We start from the raw sequence: 25,782 nt of genomic DNA, 5'->3' as shown, positions 1-25,782 counted from the left end.
GCACTAGAGTGGCTGGGCCACCGGGCAGCGGCCTGACCCTGGCTGGGTAGAGGCTCCCTGTACACTGCCCAGTATCTCAGGACAACAAAGCACAGCAGCCAGTGTCCGGCTCTACAGTTAGAAACAGAGCTTTATTCCTCCCAGGGCTGAGACGTGCACTCGGGGACCGGCCACACATTCAGTTTGCAGGGCCACCCCTGTTTCCCGCAGACGTGATCGGTCAGCAGCCAGCAGCTCCCTGGCCTGCGGCTGCCTCTCGCCAGCAGGGTCATGGGCCTCTGGGGAGTGCCTGTCCTGGAACACAAGAACACCCGGGTGGTGGGGTGCCCCCGAGCCCAGCCAGACCCCAAGCGGTGCCGGGACAGAGAGACGGGAACCAAGGCCACCCTGGCGCCAGCCACTCCTGGTCTGCTTGGTGAATCCGATCCACATGTGCCAAGGGCCAGGGCACCTGCCATCTGTGAACCAGGGCCCCAGCAGTGAAAAGCCAGCCCGGTGCCCTGCGGCTGGTGATGGTGGGGAGGGTGGAGCGATGCACGGGAATGCGCGCCACTAACGTACAGCAGCTGGGGAGGAGCTGAGACCCCAACAAAGGCAGGGAATGAGGCTTGTGGTCAGGGGCAGTGGGGCCAGGGCCGAGGCACGGGCAGCTTGAATGCTTCTCCCCGCAGAGGGCCTCCATGACTCTGGACCTGCCCTCAAGGCCCGCACGGTCCCAGCCCCCCAACTAACCCAACACACCTACTGTCAGTGCCAAAGCACAGAGCAGAGGGAAGCTGGGGTCCCCCAGCTCGGACGCCACTCTCTCCCCTGGGTCGCAGGGCAGTGGCCTCCCACTCGGGCTCACCTGCTGCTCACACCAGCCACCTCCGCTTCCGGGTGTGCCTGGCATGGCGGGTTCTCAGCACATCAAGGTCGTCAACATCAAGGTCATCAGAAGCACCCTGGCAGGGGGAGGCAGAGCATTCACCAGAGTCTGGGGCTCCCTAAAACAAAATCCAGGCAGTGGGGCTGAGTGACTGCCCCAAGCCATGATGGGCAGGAAGTGAGGAGAGGCCCTGTGGGCAAGTGTCCCACTCGGGATGGGCCCCTCATCTTGGGCCGGAGCTGCTCCAGGCACTCCTAAGGCCACGTGTGACTGCTTCCTACTGCGCTCTCCCTCCCTCGGGGGCTCCAACCCTGTCTAAGCCGTCCCTGTGGCCAGCCTTCTGCTCCCCCACAGGCTGGCCATCACACATGGCCGTGGCACGGGAGCCTCTTCCTCTGGCCGGCCGGGGTCCTCAGCCCACTCCCGGGCAGTGCTTTCTCCCTCACTTCAGCCCAGGGACTCTCGAGGCACAACCGTGGGAAGAGATGGACAGCCCCTGCTACCATCCCCACGGCAGGCCCACAGGCCCAGCGGAGGCTGCCTGCTTCTGGCGGTTTCTCAGGGAGGCCAGCCCCCTGGTGGCTGCAAGTGGACACCCTGGCAGCAAGGGAGGAAGCCTCCCAGGCCACGCCTCCTCACAGTTCCTCCTCCAGGGTTCCGAATGTGGTTTTGCCTACAGAACTTGGAAAACTCTTCCCAAGTATACTCAGAGAGATGACAGCGAGAGGGACTTTTGGGACCCTAGAAATGCAGGACAAACACAGCTGCCACCCTCTGCTGTGCCTGAGGCCCACCCCGGGGCACACGGTGTGGCATGTGCGGCTCAGAGCCGGGTCAGCACCACTCCCAGAGCTGCCTGCTCAGACAAGACCTGGCTGGCAGCACCAGGAGGAGAATGAGGCCCCTCTCCTATTTTCCACACTGCCCCAAAGGGCGGCAACGTCTGCAGAATCTACACACAACTGGGCAGGCCAGGAGCCAGCTTCCTCCTCCTGAGATACCCAGCAGCCAGCCCTCCTGCCCGCAACTTCCACCGACCCCCACCCCGTCGCCTGCCATGGGGAAGTGGGGCTGGGCACCCACCTCACCTGAACAGGCCGTGTGGCCACCACGTGACCCAGCTGCCCGGCCCCATCTGCGAGTTCCAGCTCACTCAGGTCTTCCTCCTCACTCTCGGAGCCCGCCATCGAAGCTGCTGAGAGGGTGGTGCGGACGCCGTGGGGGGCCAGAGTGGCCAGGAGTGCAGGGAGGGTGAAGGCCGCCAGGAACCGTGCCCGCAGCAGGAGATAGGCGGGGTTGTCCTGGAGCTGCCCCCGCACCAGCCCCCGTGCGGCCTGCAGCACTCCTGCTGGCTGCTCAGTTTTGACCCCGGTCGGGAGGCCCACCAGGGAGGCAGCCTTGTGTTCCAGGGCCTTCTTGCAGAGCAGGAGGCCGGCCAGTGCTCGCAGGCTGCACAGGGCCGGGGGCTGATAGGGCAGTCTGCTCACCAGGGGAGGCACACGCACCCCCCGCTGACCCCCCAGCCACTCCTGTGTGGCCGTCTCGCCTTCCTGGGACAGCAGGCCCAGGTCCAGGGCCCCCTTCTCAGGCCCAGGCTGTGGCAGGGGTGGTCTCTCCAGGCCCAGAGGCCCCCTGGGCTCCTGTGTCCCTGAGGGGGACCCTGGTGTCCCTGCTGGCTCACTTGCTGGGATGGCACCACCAAGGTCTGGCAGCCTCCTGGGGCAGGGGGGTTCTGCTTCAGGGAGGTCGGTCTGGGTGGATGCCATGGGTGCAGGTATCTCCCTGGCCACCTGGGCCTCTCCAGGGACAAGGGCCACACTGTCATCCACTTCTGCAGGACTTTGGGAGGGGGCCTGTGTGGGAGGGGCTGGTGGGTCTGTCCTGCAGGAAGGCTCTGGTTCCACGTTCATATTGGCCACAGCCCTGGGGTCCTGGGCTGCCTGAGCCTCAGTCAGGGGAGGCAGCAGAGTGGCCAGCAGCCCTGTGGGGCCGGGGGTCCCTACAGGCCTGGGAAGGCCCACCACAGCTGGCACAGGAACAGGGAGAAGCCCCTGGGCTGTGAGCACCCAGGTGACAGGCAGGGGGACACTGGCCACCACACCTGGTCCTCCTACGTGCGTCAGGCTGAGGGGCTGGACGGGCGGTGGGGCAGGGCTGGGGGCTGCAGGGAGGAAGGGTGGCGCCTCAGGCAGGCCCTGCTTCCGGGACGCAGCAGGGGCCTGAGAATGTCCGAGACTGCTCCCGGGGCAGCTCACAGAGACCTGGCCGGGGCCCAGGGAAGGGGCTCTAGAAGCAGCAGGGGCTGTGCCCTCAGCCCCCGTGAAGGCAGGAGCGAGGGGCAGGGCTTGCAGGGTGGAGAGTCTCTTGTCCGTGGCTGAAGTCCCAACCTCCTGCTGGAAGCCAGAAGTGCCAGGCCTGGCTGCTGCGGGGGTCCCAGGCCCAGAGAGTGGTGCATTTGAGACGGCGGGCCCGGGGGCTGGGCGGCAGTGCGGGGCGTGTGGTAGAGGGGGCTGGAGGACCACAGGCGACACCAGCAGCTGGGACGGCAGCAGCACCGGGCCCCGGGCGGCCTCCCTGGCGCGGGCCTCCTGAAGCCGCTTCTCCTGAAGCAGCTCTGACACGGTCTTGGGCTTGGGCCGGGGGCCGGTCGGAGCCAGTGGGGACACCTGGGGCAGGGTGCGCTCTGCCCGGCTGGACGCCCGGCTCCGGCTCCCTTTGTGGCTGGAGCTCTTTGAGGCTTCTTGAGCCGGCACGTTTGGGAAGGGGCAGCCTATGGGGAGGACACACCACACCTGAGGAGGAGCCCCAGGCATGTGACCCAGGGACAACCCCTCGCTGCCATCCCCTCATCAGGAGGACCCATGTGCGAAGCCTGGGATCTGGAGCCAAGAGGGGGTCCAGTGGCATGTCCTGGGTCTGCCGGTCACAGTAGTTACCCCAGACCCCAATGCTCCGGCCAAAGCCAGGCCACTGGGCACTCTGGGAAGCCCGGCCCATTTAATGCTGGCTGAGACCAGCCGGGAGCCCAGGCTTTGCCCGATGCTGCTGGCTTGGAGCATGCGCAGACCCTCACTCAAAAAGACCCCTGCCTCCAGGCCCCGTGTGGGGGAAGCCTCAGGGCTGCAGGGTGCTGGCCCAGCTGGACTCTCATCCCTGCGGTGGGACTCGCGGGGGCTCTGTCACCAGGGGCCACAGGCTGTGCTGCTTGGGGGCTGTGGGTGAGAGCCAGGGCCAGGTGAGCCCCCTTCCCCACCAGGGCAGAGCAGCAGAGGTGTTACCTGGAGTGCTCTGGGCATTTGAGGAGGCCTGGAGAAGGAAGAGAGGAGAGGACAGGAGTCAGCAGCTCAGGCGGCATCTGTGGGCTTGGACCACCTCTCTTAGCATCTGGACTGTCCCCTGCCACTCCCTGAAATGGGGTCGAGGCCCCAAGGGCTAGTGCGGCCTCACACACGCCTCTGCAGGAACTCCGCAGCCACAGCTGTGGCCAAGCGTGCGGCACAGCAGGCAAAGGCCTGGCCTCCTGCCCCTGCAGCTCCTCCCAAGGCTGCCCTCGAGAGCTCTTCTGGGAGGTTGGGGGCAGGGTGGGGTCCGCAGGGACAGGCAGGGGGCTGGGAGCACAGAGGACTAGGAGGCACCCCAGTGCTGCCCCTGCTCCTCTAAGTGACAATGCTTTGTCACCCCCATCCCCAGGTGACGGGGTTCAGGGGTGAGGCCTTGGTGAACTCGTGTGAGTTTAGTTCCTGGAGCAGAAAGGCAAGAACCAGGCACCCGTGGCAGACAGCGCCCATGTCCATGACCTCTGCCCGGTGGGGTTATGGGGGAAACAGGCTAGGCACATGGGCACCCCAGTGTCAGCCCCAATCTGCACCTGCCTGACTTCCCTGGGGCCTCTCAGGGCTTCGTCCCCTCAGGTGGGAAGAGCAGATGCCTCCCTGGGGGTATGGCAGAGTGGGTGGGGCAGGCATGGAGCCTTCGTGGAAGCCCCCGCCACGCTGGGGAGCGCAGCAGTCATCCTCACTTCTCAGCCCAAGTGCCCGTTACCTGCGGAAGATGCAGTGGTGGGTCCTGAGCAGCAGCCCGGGGTAGCCTGGGCGGCAGGGCCTTCCTCTCTCGGACAACCTCCAAGCAGCCGGCAGTGTCGATCTGGAATAACTAAAAAACAAAGGTGCAAGGGCTCCCTGCCCAGCCCTCCTCAGACCCTACGCCCGAGACTCAGGAGGCACCCTAACTGCAGCTGCTTTCGGGGGCAACTCCAAAGCCCCAGAGGCTGGGCAGAGCCTGGGGTAGCCCTGAGGCTGTGGACACCCAGCAAAGCCTCCCACGTGTCCCGGCCTGCTCTCCTCCCTCCCCATCTCCCACTCACGCCGGGGCCCCCGGTGCCCCTCTCCAGACAGCGTTTGGCTCAATGGTGGCAGTGGGCTTTAGCTGGCGCCCCCTGCACGTTCACTTGCTGACAGTGTAAGGCATGGAAAGTGCATTTTCAAGGCCATAAAACTTGAGATAATTGGATTTTAAGGAATGAATATACGGCAGATTTCAAAACTTCACCAAAATCTTTTTACAAGGCAAAAGAAGATGAGGCTCTGACCAAGCGGCTTACCTGGGTGAACAGGGTAAACACGGGGGTGCTGGTCAGGTGGGCCTGCTGCAGCTGCTCCCTGAGGCCATCCGCTGCGGGCACAGGGGGACAGGTGGTAAGCAGCCTCAGCTCCCATGTGGCTTTTGAGAAGGCTCTGGGAGCCCTCAGGATTGGGAGCCAGGTCCGGCTGGGAGGAGAGGCCTTGGCACCAGCACTACACAACCACAGCAGGACAAAGGGTGGGCCCTCTCAGCCCTGTCACCACACAAAAAAGGCAGCCCAGCTGCCACGTGCTTGGCCCAGGAAGAGTGGTGGGGCAGGGAGGGAGGGCTGGCTCTGACTGGGTGTCCTGGAAACCTTCAGGGACAGAAAGCTCACCAGAGGTGGGGCCCACCCCAAAAAGTGACCACCATCTGCCAGGCTGGATGTACTCCTCATCCTCACCCCTGGCCCTAGGAGGCTCCCAAGGAAGCCCCAGGCCATACCTCGAGTCTGCACTGCAGCGGGTCTCTGGGGAGCCTGTGTGCAGGGCAGGACGACGTCCCCCACCCAGGGGGTCACAGCCAGGAGCAGCCTGCGGTCCAGGAGCCTCCGGTGCAGAGCCTGTCTCCAGCGCCGCTGCCCACTCTGGGTGGCTCTGTGCCGAAGCCACCGCACATGGGACCGGGCCACGCCGTCACCAGGGCTGACCCCTGGGGATGAGCTGGGCAGGGGCGGCTGCCTCAGCTGCTCTTTCTGTAAGAAGGTGACACTTGGAGCCCCTGGCCAGGCCCGGCCCCTGGAGTGGACCCTGCTCAGTGGCCAGTGCTGCCCTCCACCCCCGTTAGGGTGTGATCGGTGGGAGAGAAGAATCGCTCAGACCAGGGCCGGGCACGTGGTGGCGTGGGTGTGCGTGTCCACAACAGGCCTCACCTGCGTGCAGCTCCGAGCAGCTGTGTCGGTCCCGAGCACCCTCAGCACGGTCTCCACAGGCACCGTCAGCAGACGCCTCCCACACTGATGGGAAACCTGCTTGAGGCAGGGCACGTGGGGGCCTTCCCCACACGGCCCAGACATGGCCGCCTCTTCCCCCAGGCTCCAAAGTGTGGCTGTGCAGAGCCCAGCTCTGCCTCACAGAACGTTCACCATGGGAAGCGCAGGGTCCCCAGGCAGGGCCTCCCCGAGGTCTGGCTCCTGGGACAGTAACAGGGTCCCACACCCCTCATTCAGCTCCTCAGGCTGACAGCAGCTCCTCCAGCTAAGGCCCCAGCCCGGGGAGACACTGGCTGTGTGGCAGCGGGTGCCACGCCCTTGCTCTGCTGGTAGCCTCAGTGTCCACTGTCCCCGCCAGCGCCTCCCAGGACAGACCGGCCTGTTCAACTCTGACGGCTCCATGGACACGGCCAGAGCTGGGCCTGCGCCCAGGGCCTGACGTGACAGGCAGACGCACCGTGAGCCAGGCTGGGCCCAGGTCGGTGGAGAGGCCCTCCCCAAGAAGGGTCTCCAGTGCGCAGGCTCAGAGTGGGGAAGGGGGCTCCCCCCGCTGCCGCCTCTGCCTCCCCCACCCTGGCTTGGGGGTGAAATGTTTCAGAAATGCCTCCAGGCCCAAGTGCCCATTCGGCCATGTCCCCGAAACCGTCAACAAGCCGGGAAAAATGCAGGCTTCCCCAACGAGCCCCCCACCACGCACAGCTCTCCAGAGCTCAGCCAGAAGCAGGGCGTCCTGATCGCACACTCTGGGGCCCAGCTGCCGCACGGTCCCTTATCACCCGCCCTGGCGAGCGCCGGGAGTGCACTTCCCATGGTGCACCTGGGGCCTGGGCCTACCTCGGGGGCCTGCTTCTCTGCACCCGCCGGTGGAGTGTCTGCCAAGTGGGAGGCCTGGGCAGCTCTCGGGACGGGGCTGTGGGCCCTGGCAGGGGCCTGTGCTGGGCTGCTCCCCTCTCCAGGAGCCGTGGGTGTGGCGGAAGCTTCCTTGCTGTCACCTTGGCTGGCATTGGATCCCTTGAGAGGGTTGGGGGAGGCAGCGGGGCATCCCAGCCAGTCCCCTGCCCCTCCGGTGCTCTGCCTGGCAGGAACCCACAGATCCACGTCCGGGACCACGTATTGCGGGGACAGCAGCGCTCGGCCACCGTCCCCGGCCTGCGCCTGCTCCGGCTCCTCGTCGTCACTGCCGCTGCTGCCGCTGCCGCCCCCTCTGCTGCTGCCTCCGCTGCTGCTGCTGCTGCTAGAGCTCCAGCGGACCCTGTGACGGGCCCTCCGCCGCCGCCTCCGGAGACCCTGCTTCTTCTGAGGGGAGGAAGGGGCTACTTGGAGGCCTCGGCTTCCCGGGGTTTGCCGATGACAGCAGCAAGCAGGCCGGCCCTTTGGCGAGAGGTCCAATCGGGGCACCTCCGGGGTCAAGAGCTGCTGCCGAGTCAGGGTATCCCTCTGCCCTTGGCCACCCAGAAGAAAAGCCAGGGCCAGAAACCAAATGCCCCCACTTCCCTCCACCCGCCTCCCTCCCTCCCTCCTCCTGCTGGGTCCCCCAATCGACCAGGCCATTGTCGGTTTCGGGTAAAGAACGAGTGAGTGCCTCACCCCCATCATGATCTTCCACTTGCTCAGACACTGGGAGCCGGACCGATGGGGCAGCTCAGAAGCTATTTTTGCCCAGTGACCTACAAAGGCCAAACCCCATGGAAATGGCGTCATCCAAAGATTCATCCCCAAGACGGACTCGCTGTTCCCCAGGAGACTCGCCATGGGTCCTGTCATCAGAGTGGGGCCTCCTGCGCACCCTCACGCTGCGTGAGAAGCAGGGTCAAGTGTGGTGGGCGCATCTGACTCTCAGTGGATGCTCAGGCCCTTAGGAAAGTTCTGGCAAACGTGTGAGAAGGGAAAATCGTCCCAAGCACACCACGGCCCTCACATATCTGCTGGCCTCGGCCATCCCCCATAATTCACGCTCTCCATGCAGCGGCGGGGGGAGCACAGGTGCTGCTGTCACAGGGCAGAGCCTTAGCAGCTGCTGTGTCCCTGCACATGGCAATACCACAGCTAGAATTTACTCTAAGGAGACATGACAGATACAAGCAGACTTAGCTATGAAACACTCAGCTCGTCGGGTGTGGTGGCACACACCTGCAGTCCCAGCTTGTTGGGAGGCTGAGGTGGGAGGATGGCTTGAGCCCAGAAATTTGCAGCTGCAGTGGGCTATGGTCACGCCACCACACCCCGGCCCGGATGACAGAGCTTGCTCTGTCTTGATCTTGATCTCATTTCTAAAAAAAAAAAACTAGAAAAACTATCAACAACTTACCAACACCGTATTTTTCTATTAATTCAATTAACTGTTCCTCTTCTTTTAAATTCCACCGCCCCTTTTTCAGACTGAAATGTAATCTCCTGAGATACCTGAAAGTGACATGGAAAGAAAAGAACCTGTTAGACGCTGAGACGCCGCCCGCTGCTGCCCCGGTTTCTTTCGTGCTTTCTTGGCGATGACACTAAAAGTGCAGTCGATGAAAGAAAACTACAGATAAAGCGGACTTCATCGAAGTCCAAAGTTTTGCGTCCCAGAGGACACTGTCGAGAAAGCAGAAAGACAGCGGGCAGACTAGGACGGAACGTCTGCAAATCACGTCTGGTAAGGAACTTGTATCCGGAACACAGAGAACTCTTACAAGTCGGTAATACCAAGACAGACAATGTTAAAAATGGGCAAAGGACTTAAACAGACATCCCTCTAAAAATCTATTTCTGTGAACAGCCACCAAGCACATGACAAGAGGCCCCACGTCATTAGCCACAGGGAGGCGCACGTGAAAACCACAGTGAGACGCCACCCACACCAGAGACGGTGGCTAAGAATCACAGACAGATCCCAAGTGCTGGTGAGAATGTGGAGAACCGGAAGCCTGAGACATCGCTAGTGGGAACATGAAACGGTTCAACCCCTTTGGAAAACGGTCTCCCATTCCTCAAAAGGTTAAACACCGAGTTACAATGCCACTCCCAGGACACACCTAAGAGAAATGAACAATGTGTCTGTGTAGAAACGGGCAGGGGATGTTCAGAACGTTTTCAGGGTTCACCCACTTTGTACTAGAATTTGCAGAAATATATTTATGTGAGAATTCCACTCTTTTAAGGCTAAATGATACTGCACTGCATGAAAAGTTTGTTTTCCACTCATCTGCTGACGAATGCGTGGGCTGTTTCCAAACTTTTACTCTGGTGAAAGATGCACTGTGCACACAGCTGTATCTGAGTTCCTGCTTTCAACTCTTTCGGATTCTATGCTCATCAATCTTGGGGGTATGATTCTATGTTTAACTCTTTGAGGAACCACCTTATTTCCCACAGCAGCTGGACCATCTTACATTCCCACCAGAAGGCACAAAGCTTTCAATTTCTCTACATCCTTGCCAACAGTGACTTTTTTTAGAGCAACAGCCATCCCAATGCACGCGTTTGACCTGCGCCTCCCCCGGGACTCTCAGCGCTGAGCATCTCTGCACGTGCTTGTGGCCACCTGTGCGTCTTCTTAGGAGAGACGGCCACTCAAGTTCTTTGGCCGTGTTGAGATTGGGTGGATTTTTGTTGAACAGCTTTTTTTGGGGGGTGATATGTTTTACAATTGATTTGGTGATGGCTGCACTGCTCAACGAATACTAAATACTAAAAACCACTTAACTCTACACTTCATTGTAATTAATTAATTTATATTTTTTTGAGAGCCAGGCTGGAGTGCAGTGGCGTGATCTCGGCTCACTGCAACCTCCGCCTCCCAGGTTCAAGCGATTCTCCTGCCTCATCCTCCAGAGTAGCTGCGACCACAGGCACATATCACCACACTAGGCTAATTTTTGTACTTTTAATAGAGATGGGGTTTTGCCATGTTGGCCTGGCCTCAAGTGAAGTGATCCACCTGCCTTAGCCTCCCAAAGTGCTGGGATTACAGGCATGAGCCACTGCGCCTGGCTTTTGAACATATTGTAAATGAACACACTACACGGCATGTGAATTATCTCGGTAACGCTGTTTTTGAAAGGACCAGGAGCAAGCAAAGAGGGGAGCTGCAGCGTCTGCCCAGGGACCCTGTCCACCAGCGGTCTGGGAGAATCTGACAACAAGGGTCAGGAAAGGCCGACCAGGGCGCTGTCTCCAGTGCAGCCTGTGCCTTGCTCATGGCAAACACGCAATAAAGAAGTCAAGGTCGGAAAAAAATAGCTTATCCTGCTTCCCACATGGGTCAACCCTGGCACACCAAGCCCCCACAGGCTGCGCTCTGCTCCTGTGATAGCAAATCCCTCCTGGTTGCCGTGGCCCGGCCTGCCCATGGCCTATACGAGGGTCAACTTTCAGCCCACACCAGCCCCTCCCTCACCCAGCACTGTGCAACTCACCGATCTCGGCACTGGGCATCGCTCCTACCTGGCACCTCTTCCCGGATTTTAAACCAATCCTGCTCCCCATATTTGGCAACAGCTTGAAGCAACTTCTGCAGGAAGGGACAGGCAGACGAGTGACATCTCTGCAGGCACGGCTGCAGCCTCCTCACCCTGGACCCAGTCAGACAGGGGCCCACTGGGGCCCCGCAGTCACTGAGCACAGTCCCGCCACCTTCCCAGAGGCCAGTTCTCCCAGGGCACAGCACACTTACAGCATCTTCCTCTGGGGCCCAGCACCCCTTCTTCAGGGCAGGATCCAAGCTCTTGGTCCACCGATAGATCAGCTGCATGGAGTCTCTCCCTTCCATATAATAGACAACTAGAAACAGAGGGATGGGGTAGGGTCCCGTGGGGCCAAGTCATACACCATACAGTACACAGCTAGGGACAGGGGGATCCCATGGGGCCCAGACACCCACCCTCCAGATGGGTCACATAGAAAGAGTCACTTTAGCCATCAAGAAGTGAACCGTGGAATAGCCAGGCCTGTTTAAGCCCCGGCACATCTGGCTGCCCTGTGAATTTCCCCTGCACATCTCCTCCGTCCTGATGTGGGGCCCCGTGACAGCCTGAGAAACGCTGGGACGGGAAGGGATATTGTGGGGGCATCTCACTTCTGCGGTAGGGGATATGGGGGGTGTCTCACTTCTGCGGGAGGGGATGTGGGGGACGTATCACTTCTGCGGGAGGGGTGTGGTGGGGGACGTCTCACTTCTGCGGGAGGGGTGTGGTGGCTGACGTCTCACTTCTGCGGGAGGGGATGTGGTGGGGGTCTCACTTCTGCGGTAGGGGATGTGGGGGGCGTCTCACTCCTGTGGTAGGGGATGTGGGGGGCGTCTCACTTCTGCGGTAGGGGATGTGGGGGGCATCTCACTTATGCGGGAGGGGATGTGGGGGAGTCTCACTTCTGCGGGAGGGGATGTGGGGGAGTCTCACTTCTGCGGGAGGGGATGTGGTGGGGGTCTCGCTTCTGTGGTAGGGGATGTAGGGGGCGTCTCACTTCTGCGGGAGGGGATGTGGGGGGTCTCACTTCTGCAGGAGGGGATGTGGTGGGGGTCTCGCTTCTGCAGTAGGGGATGTGGGGGGCGTCTCACTTCTGCGGGAGGGGATGTGGTGGGGGTCTCGCTTCTGCAGTAGGGGATGTGGGGGGGGCGTCTCACTTCTGCGGGAGGGGATGTGGGGGGTCTCACTTCTGCAGGAGGGGATGTGGGGGGTCTCACTTCTGCGGGAGGGGATGTGGTGGGGGTCTTACTTCTGCGGTAGGGGATGTGGGGGGGCGTCTCACTTTTGCGGGAGGGGATGTGGTGGGAGTCTCGCTTCTGCGGTAGGGGATGTGGTGGGGGTCTCGCTTCTGCGGGAGGGGATGTGGGGGGCGTCTCACTTCTGCGGGAGGGGATGTGGGAGGCGTCTCACTTCTGCGGTAGGGGATGTGGGGGACGTCTCACTTCTGTGGGAGGGGATGTGCGGGGGTCTCACTTCTGCGGTAGGGGATGTGGGGGGCGTCTCACTTCTGCGGGAGGGGATGTGGGGGGCGTCTCACTTCTGCGGGAGGGGATGTGCGGGGGTCTCACTTCTGCGGTAGGGGATGTGGCTGCCGACGCGCATCTCCTGCACCAGCTGCGTGAGCATGCGGTCCTCCTCCTCCGTCCACTCCTTGCGTTTCAGGGTTTTGTTGTGCTGCTGGAATTTCTGGAGGCACTGGAAGGCACTGCGGCTGGTCTTCCCAAGGCCCAAACGAAAGCAAATAGGTGTTACTGCACTGCAGGACGTCCAGATCCGGCTCTGAGAGTGCTCCAGGCCGCAGGTGGGCCCACCAGCCGCTAGGGTGACCCTTTTGCAGACCCTGGCTCTCCTCCCAGACTCCTGTGGGCTGATGGAGCGCACCCCAGGGTGGGAAGACCCTACACCCACTAAAGAGGACCTGGAAAGGCCGGGTGAGAAGAATCAAACCTTTAATTAAGAAAATATGAAGAAGAATTCACAGCAGGTGACTGATGTGACTCCAAAACCACACTGCAGCTCACTCGACAGAGACACCCCCAGCTGGCAGGGGCCGGCAAGCGCGCCGCTCTGCATGTGGTGTGCCTTTCAATGCACGTGCCAGCGCCTTCTCTCCCTTCTCCAGCCCCAGGGTGTCTCCAGCTAAGGGGTGTGGGGTGGGGAGGTATGGGACAACCCTTGGGGTGGCATCCATGTCTCAGGAGACGCCCTCAGAAAGGAGGGCCCTGAAATGACTCTCCCAGCTTCCCTGCGTGGCTCAGTTCAGCGAGCCCACCTTCAGTCTACACGGCAGACCATGTGCCCAAATCTTGGAAGGGGTTTTCTAAGAGCTGATGAGTGCTACCTGAACCCTGTTCTCTTAAAGTGAGCTGCTGGGTGACAGAGGGCACCCAGGGCCGGATGTGGTGTCGCTGAGCTGTGAGGTTTGCTTCTAAGGCTTTCTTCCCTATCAAGTCCTTCCCAGCTCGTTACAGCGCAGGTCAATCGGAGACTCGTTCACCGCAAAGAAAACCACGGCCCCCAGTTGTGTGAGCCACAGGGCAATCCTAGTTATATGTGAGAGCCTTGTTCCCCCAGCCACCAGGCCCACACGGGAGCACTTCCGGGGGCATCTACAGGCTTCAGACCTCACCCGTTCTCCTACACTCAAGCCGGCACTTCCCAACCAGTGGAAACAGAGATCCTTCTCAAACCCATCCGAAGCCTGCCAAAGGATCTGGGAAGGCAAAGGACTGGAGGGTGGGGCGGGGTTCAGAGCCCAGGCCCTGCTGGGGGAGCTGAGAGCAGCGGCCCCACAAGAGGCTGGAATGAGGCTGCTGAGGCCTTAGCCTGGCTGTGACAGGGCCAGAACACTTCCCTGGAAGGAGACAGAATCTGGTGGGGGAGCTGCTGGCATCACGATTTCCAACATTCACAGAGAAGCATGTCTAACTGCGTGTTCCAAGGAGAAAAAGCCACTGATGGGATGGATGACAGTAGAGGGTTCACAGGGAGAAAAACTGCATTCATGGTTTCACCAAACCAGCAAGAGAGTGGGAGGGAAAGAGGCCGCAGAGTAACACAGCTCAGCAGACCAGACCCAGGCGAGGCACCAGGACACCGACCCTCCCTGCAAAGCCAGAGGCTGGCCAGGCGGGTGACAGAGCAAAACCCTCAAATGATTTTTTAAAAGGCCAAAAATACAGGGATGGGTAAAAAATGTAAAATAAAGCAGGAGCAGCAACACTTTTACCAGGAAGATGGAACTTAAGCTTAAAAAGAATAAAGAGGATAAAGGGATAATAATGCTGTTGTTTTTTTTTTTTTTTGAGACGGAGTTTCGCTCTTGTTACCCAGGCTGGAGTGCAATGGCGCGATCTCGGCTCACCGCATCCTCCGCCTCCTGGGTTCAGGCAATTCTCCAGCCTCAGCCTCCTGAGTAGCTGGGATTACAGGCACACGCCACCATGCCCAGCTAATTTTTTGTATCTTTAGTAGAGACGGGGGGGGTTTCACCATGTTGACCAGGATGGTCTCGATCTCTTGACCTCGTGATCCACCCGCCTCGGCCTCCCAAAGTGCTGGGATTACAGGCGTGAGCCACCGTGCCCAGTATAATGCCTTTTCTTTCTTTCTTTTTTTTTTTTTTTGAGACAGAGTCTTACGCTGTTGCCCAGGCTGGAGTGCAATGGCACGATCTCAGCTCATTGCAACCTCCACTTCCTGGGTTCAATCAATTCTCCTGCCTCAGCGTCCCGCGTAGCTGGGATTACAGGTGCATGCCACCATGCCCAGCTAATTTTGGTATTTTTAGTAGAGATAGGGTTTCACTATGTAGGCCAGGCTGGTCTCAAACTCCTGACCTCAGATGATCCGCCCGCCTCGGCCTCCCAAAATGCTGGGATTACAGGCTTGAGCCACCATGCCCAGTCGATAATGACTTCAAAAAAAAAAGTAATTTGCAAAGTAAATACAGTCATCATGGCTGGGAGCCGAGATGGCACCACTGCACTCCAGCCTGGGCAATAGAGCTAGACTCTGTCTCAAAAAAAAAAAAAAAAAAAAAATTCCAAAACACCAAAGTCATCATAAAGTTGTGTGGGCTGGGCACAGTGGCTCACGCCTGTGATCCTAACACTTTGGGAGGCTGAGGCAAGGAGGACTGTTTGAGCCAGGAGTTCAAGACCAGCCTTGGCTCAATTCAGTAACTGACATAGATTAGGCTCTATGTGCATAGATAAACAACTTTCTCTTAAAAACACTTTTGGCGAGTTTAGCTTGGTCTGCTATAATCAGGTGCTCGGCCATAAAGTAACACATAGGAAAAAGGGAGATTCTATCGATCACGGCCCTAGGTCAAGTTCCAGTCAAATTCAGATAAAGAACCACCGTAAGAACTCCCAGAAACCCAACTATTTACAAATGGAAACACAGATTCCTAGATGAACCTACGTCCAAAGACACAGTAAAAATGGAAACGGCGGCTACTCTGGAATCATGAAAAACCGGTTCACGCCGAGCTGCTCGCAGAAGAGCGTGGCCTGAAAAGCCTTCCTTATCGAGACACAAGGCCCACATACGTCAAGAACTGAGTCCTCATGCAGGAAACCAGGAAACCAGAAAAACGGCAAAAAGAACTCAAACCAGGAGAAAGTGTTCTTTAGAAACATCAACAAAATAAACTCCTGAGGCTGATGGAGACGAGAGACTAAAAATAAGAGAGGCGACAAACGCTGGTAAGCTGAGCCCGCACCGCCACCTGGAGAGGCCCAGGGGAGCGCGGAGACGGCCCGTGTCAGAGAGAGGTGGGCGGGCTGCCTTCCCCAGGGCCACAGCCCAGAGATGGTGACACACAGAAACCTGGTGGCTAGCGAGCAGCGGGGACCCCGCACCTGTCCGGCAGCCTCCCACTATGGAGCCCGCACGCCCTCAGGCCTCCCGGCGCCCGGGGTCCGGGGCGGGTTCTTACCCCCAGCTCCTCTGCGATCCGCTGCCACTCCAGGTGGCCGTGCGCAGCCGCGATCGCCTGCAGCCGCTCCAGCTCCTCCCCGCTCCACTCCTGCTTGTTGATGCTGGGGTGCTCCGAGTTCTGCCAGAACTTCTGGATCTCCTCTGCGCTGCGGCTGCCTTCAAACTGCACCAACAGAGACATCCAGCCTTGTGGGGTAACCTCCCTTCTGGGAACTGAGGAAGGAGAGCTAAGCAGACCCCGGCACAATCGGCACCTGAAGAGTATCTTACTGCTCGTTTATTTCCTTTTGTATATCACCTCTTCATAGATAATCACACCTTAGTTTATAGTCGGAGGAGTGTCTAGAGCAGAAACACTGCAGAGCATGAACTAGGGAACAACCACACCAGGACACGAATCAACGGCCCAGGAGGTAGTGCCCCTGCCTGAAAGGGCACGCGCTACATGGCAGGCCGGCCCAGGCGGTAGTGCCCCTGCCTGAAAGGGCACGCGCTACATGGCAGGCCGGCCCAGGCAGCAGCATTCAGTATCATAAAGATATCGCTGTATGGCAGGCTTGGAGCAAGTCACTCCTCCTGAAAGGGAGGTGTAGTTTCTCGCATCCAGTTCTTGTGGAAAGCTGGCCTCAGGCTGGCAATCTCGCATACGTCTGAGGGCTCAAAACCCCTCCGGTATAATCGCGCCTAGGTGGCTGTACACCCTGTCAGCTCTGTTGCGACTGTGCTGACTCAGAGCATCCTTCTGTAGAAATTGCTAGAAGTAGCCTGCCCCTAGGTCAGAGACGTTGCACACTGCAGCCTCCTTGCTGCGCACCGCCCACCTCCTTGCCTCGGTGGCCTGGTGGCCTAATGGGGGAGGACCCCTTGCTTGTCGCTCACGTGACTGTCTTGACCCTATCACTGTCCTTAAGATGACCTTGCTCACTACCCCCCCCACAACCTGTACCTAATGATACAGAGGCGCCTGGGCGCTGGGGACCTCGCCTGTCTCTGCCTGTAGGTGGCGCTGGCCCCGAGCCCAGCTGCTCCTATCCAGTCCTTCGGTGTTCTGTCTCCTCACTGCTTGGCTCCCGTGCCTCAGCACAGAGATAGGGGACACCCCACGACCCTAGCAGGGCCGGACCCTACAGCCTTGCAGGCCACTGACCCCAGGAGCGCCCTGGACGCAGCTCCAGGCTGAGTCGTTTGCTCTCCCCAGCCACCTGCAGGCTTCCACGGCTGCCAGTAAGCAGAATCTTCGTCCAGCTCACTGGGCCTTGCACGGCCAAACACGCAGACTTGGGTCCAGATGAGAGGCCGGGAGCCTTGCGACTGTCTCAGAAGGGGCCGTGCACCAGCAGAAGGCCCTCATGAGGCCGCTCGCCACTCCCGACCTCTAGACATGCGCTTCACCGGGGTGGCAGCCCCCGCTGTCACATGGAAACTGTAGCTCGGGGGCGTGTGGCCTTAACCCCCAATTCCAACCGCACCCGGGCTACAGGCAGCTGCGCTGTGAGCTGCTCGGGGCTCAGACCTGCCCCTGACTTACGTTCATATTGGAAATCTTCTCCCAGTCGTGGCTGTCCAGCCTGTTTCCCAGCAAGGCCTCTTCAGAAAGCTGGCTGGAGGAAGGGATAAGGGCATCGGCGCCATGCCTGGCCTGGGGGCTCCCCTGGGCCCTCCCAGGAGCACCTCCTCACTTGATGTCCTGGATCTCCCTCTCGGCCTCCCTGGCCTGCTTCTCCAGGGCCTGCCTCTCTGGCTCACTGGAGACTTTGCTCTGCTTCTGGTGCAAGTACTCGAGCCTGCAAGGCAGAACAGAGGTGGAAGGGCTGCGGGCCTGAGCGCTGCTGGGCGGGATGGGTTCTCTTCGAGGTACAGGGCAAGTAGTGTTAAGCTCAGCTGGGATTCCAAGTCTCCCTCACCCTCCCTGCCTCGGCCTCCTCACCCATGATGGAAGCTGTGGCACCCACCTCTAGGCTGCCACCCGGGTCGGAAGGGCTGCAGTGCCTGCGGAAGCAGAGGCTACCGCCTGCTGGCCCCCATGTCTCAGAGCTCGCCACAGTCCGCCCAAACCTCAGTGCCCCAGCTCCCAGCCTGTGCCTGGCACAGAGATGCAGCTGTGGGCAGATGTCCTGACTAATGCCCAGTGAGGAGGCTGGAGGCTGTGAGGCCACAGTGAAGAACCACTCCCCAGCGCAGGCCAGGGAGGAAAACCCAGCTGTCCCCGAGCCTGAGGAGGGACCAAGGATCGCCACTGCAAACCCTGACCACGCACATCAAGCCACGGGGGGGCAGGAGGGTCCCGGGACCCCAGGCCTGGGCAAAGGCCTCTTAGTGCCCAGAGATGCCCTGGCTGCTTCGATCCTCACGGCACTCCCTCTGCCTCGAGAGCTCATGGTGGCCGCACAGAAGACACGTGGGGACCGCGTGCTGCTGAGGGAGTGGCCCGCGTGCTGCTGAGGGAGTGGCCAGCCCGCTGCCGCTGGGTCTCCCGGCTCTGGGAGCCCCTCTGTCCCGGACCACAGTCATCCAGACAGCAGCACCTGCCATCACACGCTGACAGTAAGGTCACACTGTGCCTCGCTTCAGTCACGCCTTATCACCCCATCAGCAAACAGGTTTCAGGAATGGGGAAAAGAGGCCCAGAGAAGAGAAGCTGCCTGAGCCGCACACCTCACTGTGGCCGTGTGGACTGAGCCCGCACTTAGCCGCCCAGCCATGGGGAAGCCCCCTTGAGGTGGAAAGGGCATAAAAATCCAGGCATCAGCCTCTCTCCATGGCTAGCAGGAGCCGCTGCAGGGTCGAGGCATGCAGCTCAGCTGAATCTCCGCCAGGCCCACACTGTCTGGCCGCGACTTTTCCTGTTGGCTGGGAAAGGCTGCTCTGTTTGTTTCTGGGACAAGGTCTCGCTCTGTCGCCCAGGCTGGAACGCAGCGGTACAATCTCGGCTCACTGTAGCCTTGACCTCCTGGGCTCAACTGATCCTCCCACTTCAGCCTCCCAAGTAGCTGGGACCACAGGCGTGCACCACCACACCCAGCTCATTTGTCTACTTTTTGATTTTACTTTTTCACAAGCCATGCTGCCCAGGCTGGCCTTGAACTCCTGGGCTTAAGAGATCCTCCTGCTTTGGCCTCCCAAAGCACAGGGATTCCAGGCGTGAGCCCTGCACCCAGCCTGACGGCTGTTTCTGACCTTTGTTTTTAGACTTACTTCAGTAACTTGGGCTGAAGCAATCGCTGCAGGCGGTCACTCACCACTGACTTTCGGAGCAAGGCCTTTTCCCAGCTCTTCCCTGAGGAGAAGCCACAGTGCCACCACTGAGGGTCTGGGTCCTCTCCATGGCCCAGCCCGGCGGTCAGCGTGCACTTCCCGAGGCGGAGGGGTGGCCCACAGCGAGTGAGCAGCACGCCAGGCCCACAGATGCAGCTCCTCCACCCAGCAGACACAGCTCCACCCAAGGCTTGGTGCCAGCTCAGTGCACGGTCACCAGGGCTCTGCGGCCCAAGAGGAGGCGGGGAGACCGAGCAAGAGGGTGGGGTGGGGCCCAGCCAGCGCCTCATGACTGGCATTCTGGAAAGGACCTGCTCAGCGTGGGAAAGGCAGGGGTCAAGGGGCCAGTCCCAGTGGTCAAAGCCTGAAGGAACCATGAGGTCACAGCAGAGACAAGTCTGACAATTTGGGGAGAAACTAGAGAAGACAAGGCTATGGGGAAGAGTCCCCAAGTTCAGGGATGCCACAGGGCCAGCTGGGGCTCTTACATTTGGTCACGAGGAGCTCCTCGAAAGCCTTGATACCCTGGGCAGCCTTCTCCCGCGTGTCCTCGTTGGCAGGGGGCCCCTGTCAGGGCGCACCACATCACCACAGGCACAGACCACGTGTGCTCCCTGCAGGCCCAGGGCATCCCTCTGGAGCCCATAGCAGGACTCTGACCCCTGCTTCCCGTCCTGCCCCACTGTGAGGCTGAGGGGTGCAACCCTGTCGGCCCCTCCACGAGGCTGAGGAGGCAGGCCTTGCACACGCGACATGGGCGCCTACACGAGGGTTTGCTCATCGCTTCACAGGGGCACGCCCTGGAGCCCAGCACAACGCAGCACAGAGGTCAGCCTGCCCACCACGGATGAGGCGGTTTTAAGGAGGCTGACCAATGTTATCTTGAACTCAAAGGAATTCACGACGCCCCACAGCAGGACCTGGGGACAAGAGGCCTTCCTGCGGGGCCCAGAGCCTTGCTGATGAGAGCAGGGCCTCGGCTACTCACCACGCCGGTAACCTTGTCCTTGAAATACGGCTTCATGAAGTGCCCCATGTATGTGCTTGGGGGCAGGCTCTTGCCGTCCTTCACCTTGGTGCCTTTGGACCCAGCCAGATCCCTCATGAGTTCCTCCTGTGAAAGACACAAAGCAAGGACCCCCTGTGGGCTGGCAGCGACGACTCTCCCTGTGGAGAAGGGGACCCGGGGCAGCGAGAGGCACAGCACTGGGGAGCCCTGGACCTGGGAGGCCCAGCTGTGGGAGGCTCTTGGGGTGGGGAGGCGTGGGCACTGTGGGCCACGGCCCATCCTACCTGCTGCTCCCGGTTCTGGGCCAGCAGCAGGTTGGCATCAGCCAGCCTCTCCTGGATGACCTCCTGGTAGACCATGTTCAGCTGCAGGCAGGTCTCCGGGTCTTCGGGGAGGGTCTTATCCTTGGGGTCGTCCTCATCGTTGCTGGCTTCACCCCACCTTTCTTCTTCCTGGTTACGAGCCAGAAATGGCACATGAGGAGATGAGACGTGGATGGTCCCGTCCTCGGGAGCCAGTCGCCCGTCGCTGGGCCTCTGGGACACCGAGGCAGCTCCGGCGCAGCAACAGCCAGTGTGGAAGCGGGAGGAGGTCCTGGCGGGCAGCAGGGGGGCGTCTGAGCCTGGGAGTGGCCTGTCGCTCTCCAGGCGGCCCGTGTGAGCCTTTCCTAATCCGTGGCAGGTGGAGCCCCCTGATGGAACGCACCGGGGCTGGGGCGACCCTGAACTCCGTCCCAAGCCGGTGGTGGCCATCACCAGCGACGCACGGGGAGCAAGCGCGTGTGGTAGCAAGTCTCTGCAGAGCCAGGAAGCAGGCGCGGTGAAAACACCCGGCTACAGTGGGCGCTCGCCGACAGACGGCGGACCACACGGCCGCTAAAACGTGAGCTGACTCAGTACCTACCAACTCGGTGGAAAAAAGCAGCAAATGGCAAACGTTTTCCAAAGGCGACGTGAGGCAGCTGCCAGAGGCCAGCCTCGCCGGCCCCCGCCACGCACCATTCAGGTGCCCACGCAGCTCTCTTTTTTGTGAGACAAGGTCTCACTCCACCACCCGGGCTGGAGGGCAGTGGTACAATCACACCTCACTGGACCCTCAACTTCCTGGGCTCGAGTGATCCTCCCACCTCAGCCTCCCAAGTAGCTGGGACCACAGGCGTGTGCCACTGTACCAGCTGATTTTTGTACAGCTGCTCGTGTTAACTGATGTGTGCTGTAAATGTCCCCACCATCCCACAGGAATCTGAGGCACAGAGAGGTGAGCTTTGAGAGGCAGGACCCAGGTACACGACTCACAGCTGCCCACGAGTGACAGACACCACACTGGAGACGGAGGCATACAGGTACAAGCTCAGAAAAAAGCCGAGGGATGTGATCACCAAGCTGTCACCAGTGGTTATTTCTAGGGACGATTTCAGTGACAGATGCTTTTCCTGATTTCTTTTATAACAGCATCATTTTTATAATGCAGAAAAACCAATACGGTTCAAACCACATCCCCTCCTCCCAGGCCACTGGGGAAGGTGGTGGCAGGCCTGGCCCAGTGGCACCGCCAGGTCAGGCAGCAGTTACCGAGATGAGGGCATCAGCAGCGTCCAGGTCCTCAGAAGGCGGCGAATCTGTTGGAAACACAAGCAGCACAGTGTGGGACCAGCGTTGGGTCGGGGTGGGGCGCAGCTCGCCACTGCTTCCTGGGCAGGGCAGAGGAGAGAGGGCCTGGGGCCGTGAGGTGATGAGGGAGCCTCAGGCTGAGGCTTGCAGTGAGTGGACCTTCCCTCCCCTACAGTGGGGTGGGCACTGGGCCAAGGCGGGGTCAGCCAGACAGAGAAGACTGCAGTCTGGGGAGCCCCAGGCACATGCGACAGCGCTACACGAGGCTCACTGGATGGCACAGGCTGTTTTGCACTGAAGAGACAGACGGGGAAGCTTTAGCGGAAAATGGGCCTGTCCTTCCGGAGCTCAGCCAGTCAGAGGGGAGGCACGGACACAGAGGCCCTGACCACAGGAGAAAGACAGCAGGTGGCCTCAGAGGCAGGCCCTGGGTCTGGGGAGAGGGGGCAGCAAGGCTGGGAAGTCTCCTATCAAGGCAGCAGCTGGTGGGGCTGGGGGGAGGCTCAAAAGCCAAAGGGACCGTAGAGGGGAGCATGTGGAGAGAGGAGCAGGTTGGGAGGGCAGGCTGTGGGAGGGGAGGCTGTGCGGTGGGGTCACGTGGGGAGGGGAGGCTGAGAGGAGACGAGATCCTGGGGGTGTGAGCTGTGGTGACCATCCAGGCATGGACTGTCCATGCTGCCGTTGGGTGAGCTCCAGGCCCGCCTTCTCCTCCCAGGATGGTCCACTCCAGAAGCCCCGCACAGAGCCGAGGCGGCCAGGGCCAGACCCTGAGAGGCCTAGAGCCCACAGTACACACACAGCCAGTAGGTTCAGGGGCCAGCAAAGAAGGAACTGTCAGAAGCTCTCTGGCTGGAGGACAGGTAGACACTAGTGTTGGCAAAGATTTGAGCCTGGTCCAAGCAGCACCAGCCATCATTTTATCATCATTATTATTTTTAGGCTCTTGCTGCGTCACGTCCAGGCTGGACACGAACTCCTGGATTCAATAATCCTCTTGCCTCAGCCTCTGGAGTCCCTGGGATTACAGGCCAGAGAGATCACAGCCAGCTACCATCACACCGTAATGTACCTGAGAGGAACCCAGAGGGCAGACCAGCTGTTCTTAACCAGGCCCCCAGGAAGCCAGGTGCAAGGGGCTCACCTGCTTCAGAATCTGACTCGAAACTTGATTCTGAGATTTCCATGTGCGTGCCCGAGGAGCTGGGATCCAAAATCCTTTCCAGCTCCCTGATCTCCTGTGTTATCTTCTCTCTTTCAGCATCTATATCCATGACTTCGCCTGCTTCCAAAACACATCCCAAGATGTTAGACACCAAGACCATGCTGGGATCCCGTTCTCCTTCAAACACACCTGCCCGCAGGGGATGGCAGGAGCCTGCTCGGCAGTGGGCACTGAGCTCCCCAGAGAAAGATTAAGAGGCCAGGCTGAGAATCGGGGAGCCCTGGGGCTGCAACCTCAGACCCTTCTGTACCCCACGAACTCCTGCTATGTGCTCTGCCAAGAGCCTAAGCCCCAAGAACATCTCCTGCCTGCTCTGAGGCTACAGCCAGCACCGTCAGGGAATGGATGAACAAGGACAGGCCCCACTGTCCAGTCTGCTCCCACGCCAAGCCACTCGGAAACTCGACACCCACTGCAGAAGGTGTGTGGTGCAGCGGCAAAGTCACCACAGGGCAAGGACACAGCCCGTGACCCCCGCGAAAGCTAAACCCACGGCCACAGCTTCGGGCCCTCCTGCTCGCCCATGGTGCAGAGCTGGACCCACAGAGGACCTCCGAGAAACGGTCACAGAGACACGAACTGAGACTGCCCAGGCGACGGCACCAACGGGACGGGGGAAGGAAGCTCCCAAAGGCAAGGCTGGCCATTCTCTGCGCATCCAGAACGGCACCTGGAGCGCGGCCGGGCCTGACCCTGAACAAATGTTTGTCAAGGTTTTTTCTTAGGAACTGTGGTCTGGGAAGTCTGAAGGGAGGAGGACTCTGGACGACAGAGTGGAAGAATGAAGCGTTAGCAGAGAAAATCTCAAAGCAGCACTAGAACCAGGAGCCAAAACCACCCAACATCAGAGAAACACCCTCCCCTGTCCCTGGCATGGCTCTCCCTGCGGCAGACTGACAGGGGCCCTGCCCAGCTGGAACAAAACCAAGGCACCCACCCGCGAGCACCGTCAGCCGCAGCAGCCCAGGGCCCTCACTCCTGCACAAGGCCCCCTGCTTATGCCCCAAATGCTTGTGAACCCGTAAACTGAACTCGGCTAACAGCCGGCGGTTCAGAGCCTCCGGGCCCGCGGAGGAGGCTGCTGCCTCCCGTCCCCGTGTCGCTAAGGTGAGTGACATTCAGCGGGAAGGAGGTCAAAGTCACACGTCCTAAACCACTGACTTAGGGGCTGACCCTCCGCCCGCACCCCTCTCCCAAAGGCTGGTCCTGAGGGCTGCCCACCAGGACGGAGAGCAGCAGGCGGCCCCTCCAGCCCCAGCTGCGGGGACGCCACCCGGACTCGCCTGGGCCCAGGGAACCCCAGGAAGAGCCAGGGCGGCGGGGATTTAGGCACCGGCTTGGGAAACAGACCCGCCCAGGCCCAGATCCGCCTCCCGCTCGCCGCGGGACCTGGGGAAGCCCCCTTCGAGGCTCGGCCGCCGCGCGATCGCCGGCGCAGTCCCGAGACGCACGCGGGAGCCCTGCAGCTGGGGCGCCCCGCCAGAGCCTCCTCGGAGCCCGCGGGGGCCGCAGCCCGCTCCCAGCAGACGGGCTCCCAGGGCCGGAATCCCCGCGGGCCCGGGCTCGGCCAGACGGGGCCACGCCGGGCCTCAGTTTCCCGGACTTTGGACGCTGCCCCGCCCCCATCCCGGGCCTCGGCTGTCCGCTCCTCGGGACAGCGCCCCCTCCTCGGGGAGAGGCTGGGAGCTGCCGGCGCCGCCCGCGCTCTACCCGCCAGGCGCAGCCCTCACCTACCGGCGCGAATCCCGCCGTCTCCCGGGCGACCGCAGACTCGACGCTTCCGGCGGCTGGGGAACTTGAGCGCCGCGCGCCGGAAGTCCCGCCTCCTAATGCGCGGGGCACGCCGGGACGGCCGCTACGGCCACCCGGGACCACAGGGGCTACCGGCTCACTGCTGCCCTCGCGCGACCGCCCCGGGGACCGCCTCCGCACGCTCTGGAGGGGCGCGGGAGGACGCGGGACCCCAAGGCAGGGGCCAGGCAGGGACAGGCACCCGGCCACCTGGTCACGATCCGGAAGCCCGGTCCTCACTGGCTGTGACCTTCGGCCATCGCTGGACCTCTCTCTGCCTGTTTCATCCTCTGCTAACGGACATCTTGGGGTTTGGTTAAGCAACCAATGAGAAAGTCTACGTGAAAGGCTTTTCTCGAGTCTGCCCTGCATGCCCAGGACGCCCAGGCCAGGCCGATCTCCAGGCACGTGCAGGAGACCAAGGCCAGAAGGGGTGGGGGCCACACCACGCTGAACTCACTTGCTTCCCTGGTCACCTATGCACACCTTCCAGGCCCTCTGGGGTGTCCTGGCCTGGAAACCTGCCCTGGGGCCCTACCCTAAGTGGGTATTCATTCCTTCCAGAACGTGCCAGGGCTGACTCGGCTGGGAGCTGGGCCAGGGCCTACAGTTCCTGGCTCCTGAGAGCTTGGGAGCACCAGAGGCACTGCAGAGACATCCTGAGGTCCGGCCAGTGAGGGGGGCCCCCACTCCAGCCTGGGTTGCGAGCCGGGGGCATCAGCTGGAGAACGGTAAAGGGGGGTTGCCCCGTCTACCCAGGAGGTGGGCTTTTGGTGGCGAAGGGCTAAGCCCAGGTGAGACCAGGCTGGGAGCTAAGGATTGGCAAGAAACAGATGGAGAAGATGGAACCAGATGGCCATAGGCTCCTCGAGCACCTCCTGTATCGGTCCCTGCATCGCTGGGAACTGCCCGAGCAGGGCCCAAAATGTGGAGGCAGAGGCAGGCACTAAATACAGCGCTGCGAGTTGTATTTTTAAAGTTCTTACTACAGAACGCTTCAAACAGACACCAAAAGAGAGGAGTGTGCAACACCGATGTGCGCATCTCCCCCTTGCTTCCTTGGGCCCCACTTGCTCCATGAGCC

At 60.7% G+C, this 25,782-nt stretch overlaps 1 protein-coding gene across 1 annotated transcript; it reads right to left on the bottom strand.

Annotated features, from left to right (window-relative positions):
• Nucleotides 1–102: 102 nt before the first annotated feature.
• Nucleotides 103–24,075, bottom strand: SNAPC4 (small nuclear RNA activating complex polypeptide 4). Its single transcript, XM_012445258.3, has 24 exons — nucleotides 23,845–24,075; nucleotides 22,827–22,964; nucleotides 21,647–21,693; nucleotides 20,360–20,527; nucleotides 20,055–20,180; nucleotides 19,555–19,633; nucleotides 19,007–19,088; nucleotides 17,491–17,595; nucleotides 17,340–17,412; nucleotides 15,810–15,974; nucleotides 12,433–12,580; nucleotides 11,074–11,180; nucleotides 10,817–10,911; nucleotides 8,728–8,822; nucleotides 8,007–8,086; nucleotides 7,254–7,715; nucleotides 6,360–6,443; nucleotides 5,933–6,182; nucleotides 5,469–5,539; nucleotides 4,910–5,020; nucleotides 4,147–4,174; nucleotides 1,957–3,638; nucleotides 848–986; nucleotides 103–294 (listed from the first exon to the last, which is right to left on the bottom strand). Exons 1-23 carry the CDS (start codon nucleotides 24,023–24,025, stop codon nucleotides 855–857), a joined length of 4,509 nt encoding a protein of 1,502 aa, XP_012300681.2. The 5' UTR covers nucleotides 24,026–24,075; the 3' UTR covers nucleotides 103–294; nucleotides 848–854.
• Nucleotides 24,076–25,782: the final 1,707 nt, after the last annotated feature.

Source organism: Aotus nancymaae, unplaced genomic scaffold (assembly GCF_030222135.1).
Source record: "Aotus nancymaae isolate 86718 unplaced genomic scaffold, 86718_ANA_hifiasm-v0.15.2.pri h1tg000063l, whole genome shotgun sequence".
Taxonomy (NCBI): Eukaryota; Metazoa; Chordata; class Mammalia; order Primates; family Aotidae; genus Aotus; species Aotus nancymaae.
Note: the sequence above shows the minus strand (reverse complement) of the source record. Positions and strands in the feature narration are given on the sequence as shown.

Excerpts from the sequence above, each read along its gene's own strand:
- SNAPC4 (XM_012445258.3), bottom strand. The coding sequence starts at position 24,025 with ATGTCACTCACCTTAGCGACACGGGGACGGGAGGCAGCAGCCTCCTCC. Across the intron at positions 21,694-22,826 it reads CGAGTCAGATTCTGAAGCAG|ATTCGCCGCCTTCTGAGGAC; the intron begins GTGAGCCCCTTG and ends TGTTTCCAACAG. Across the intron at positions 20,528-21,646 it reads CTGCTGATGCCCTCATCTCG|GAAGAAGAAAGGTGGGGTGA; the intron begins GTAACTGCTGCC and ends GCTCGTAACCAG.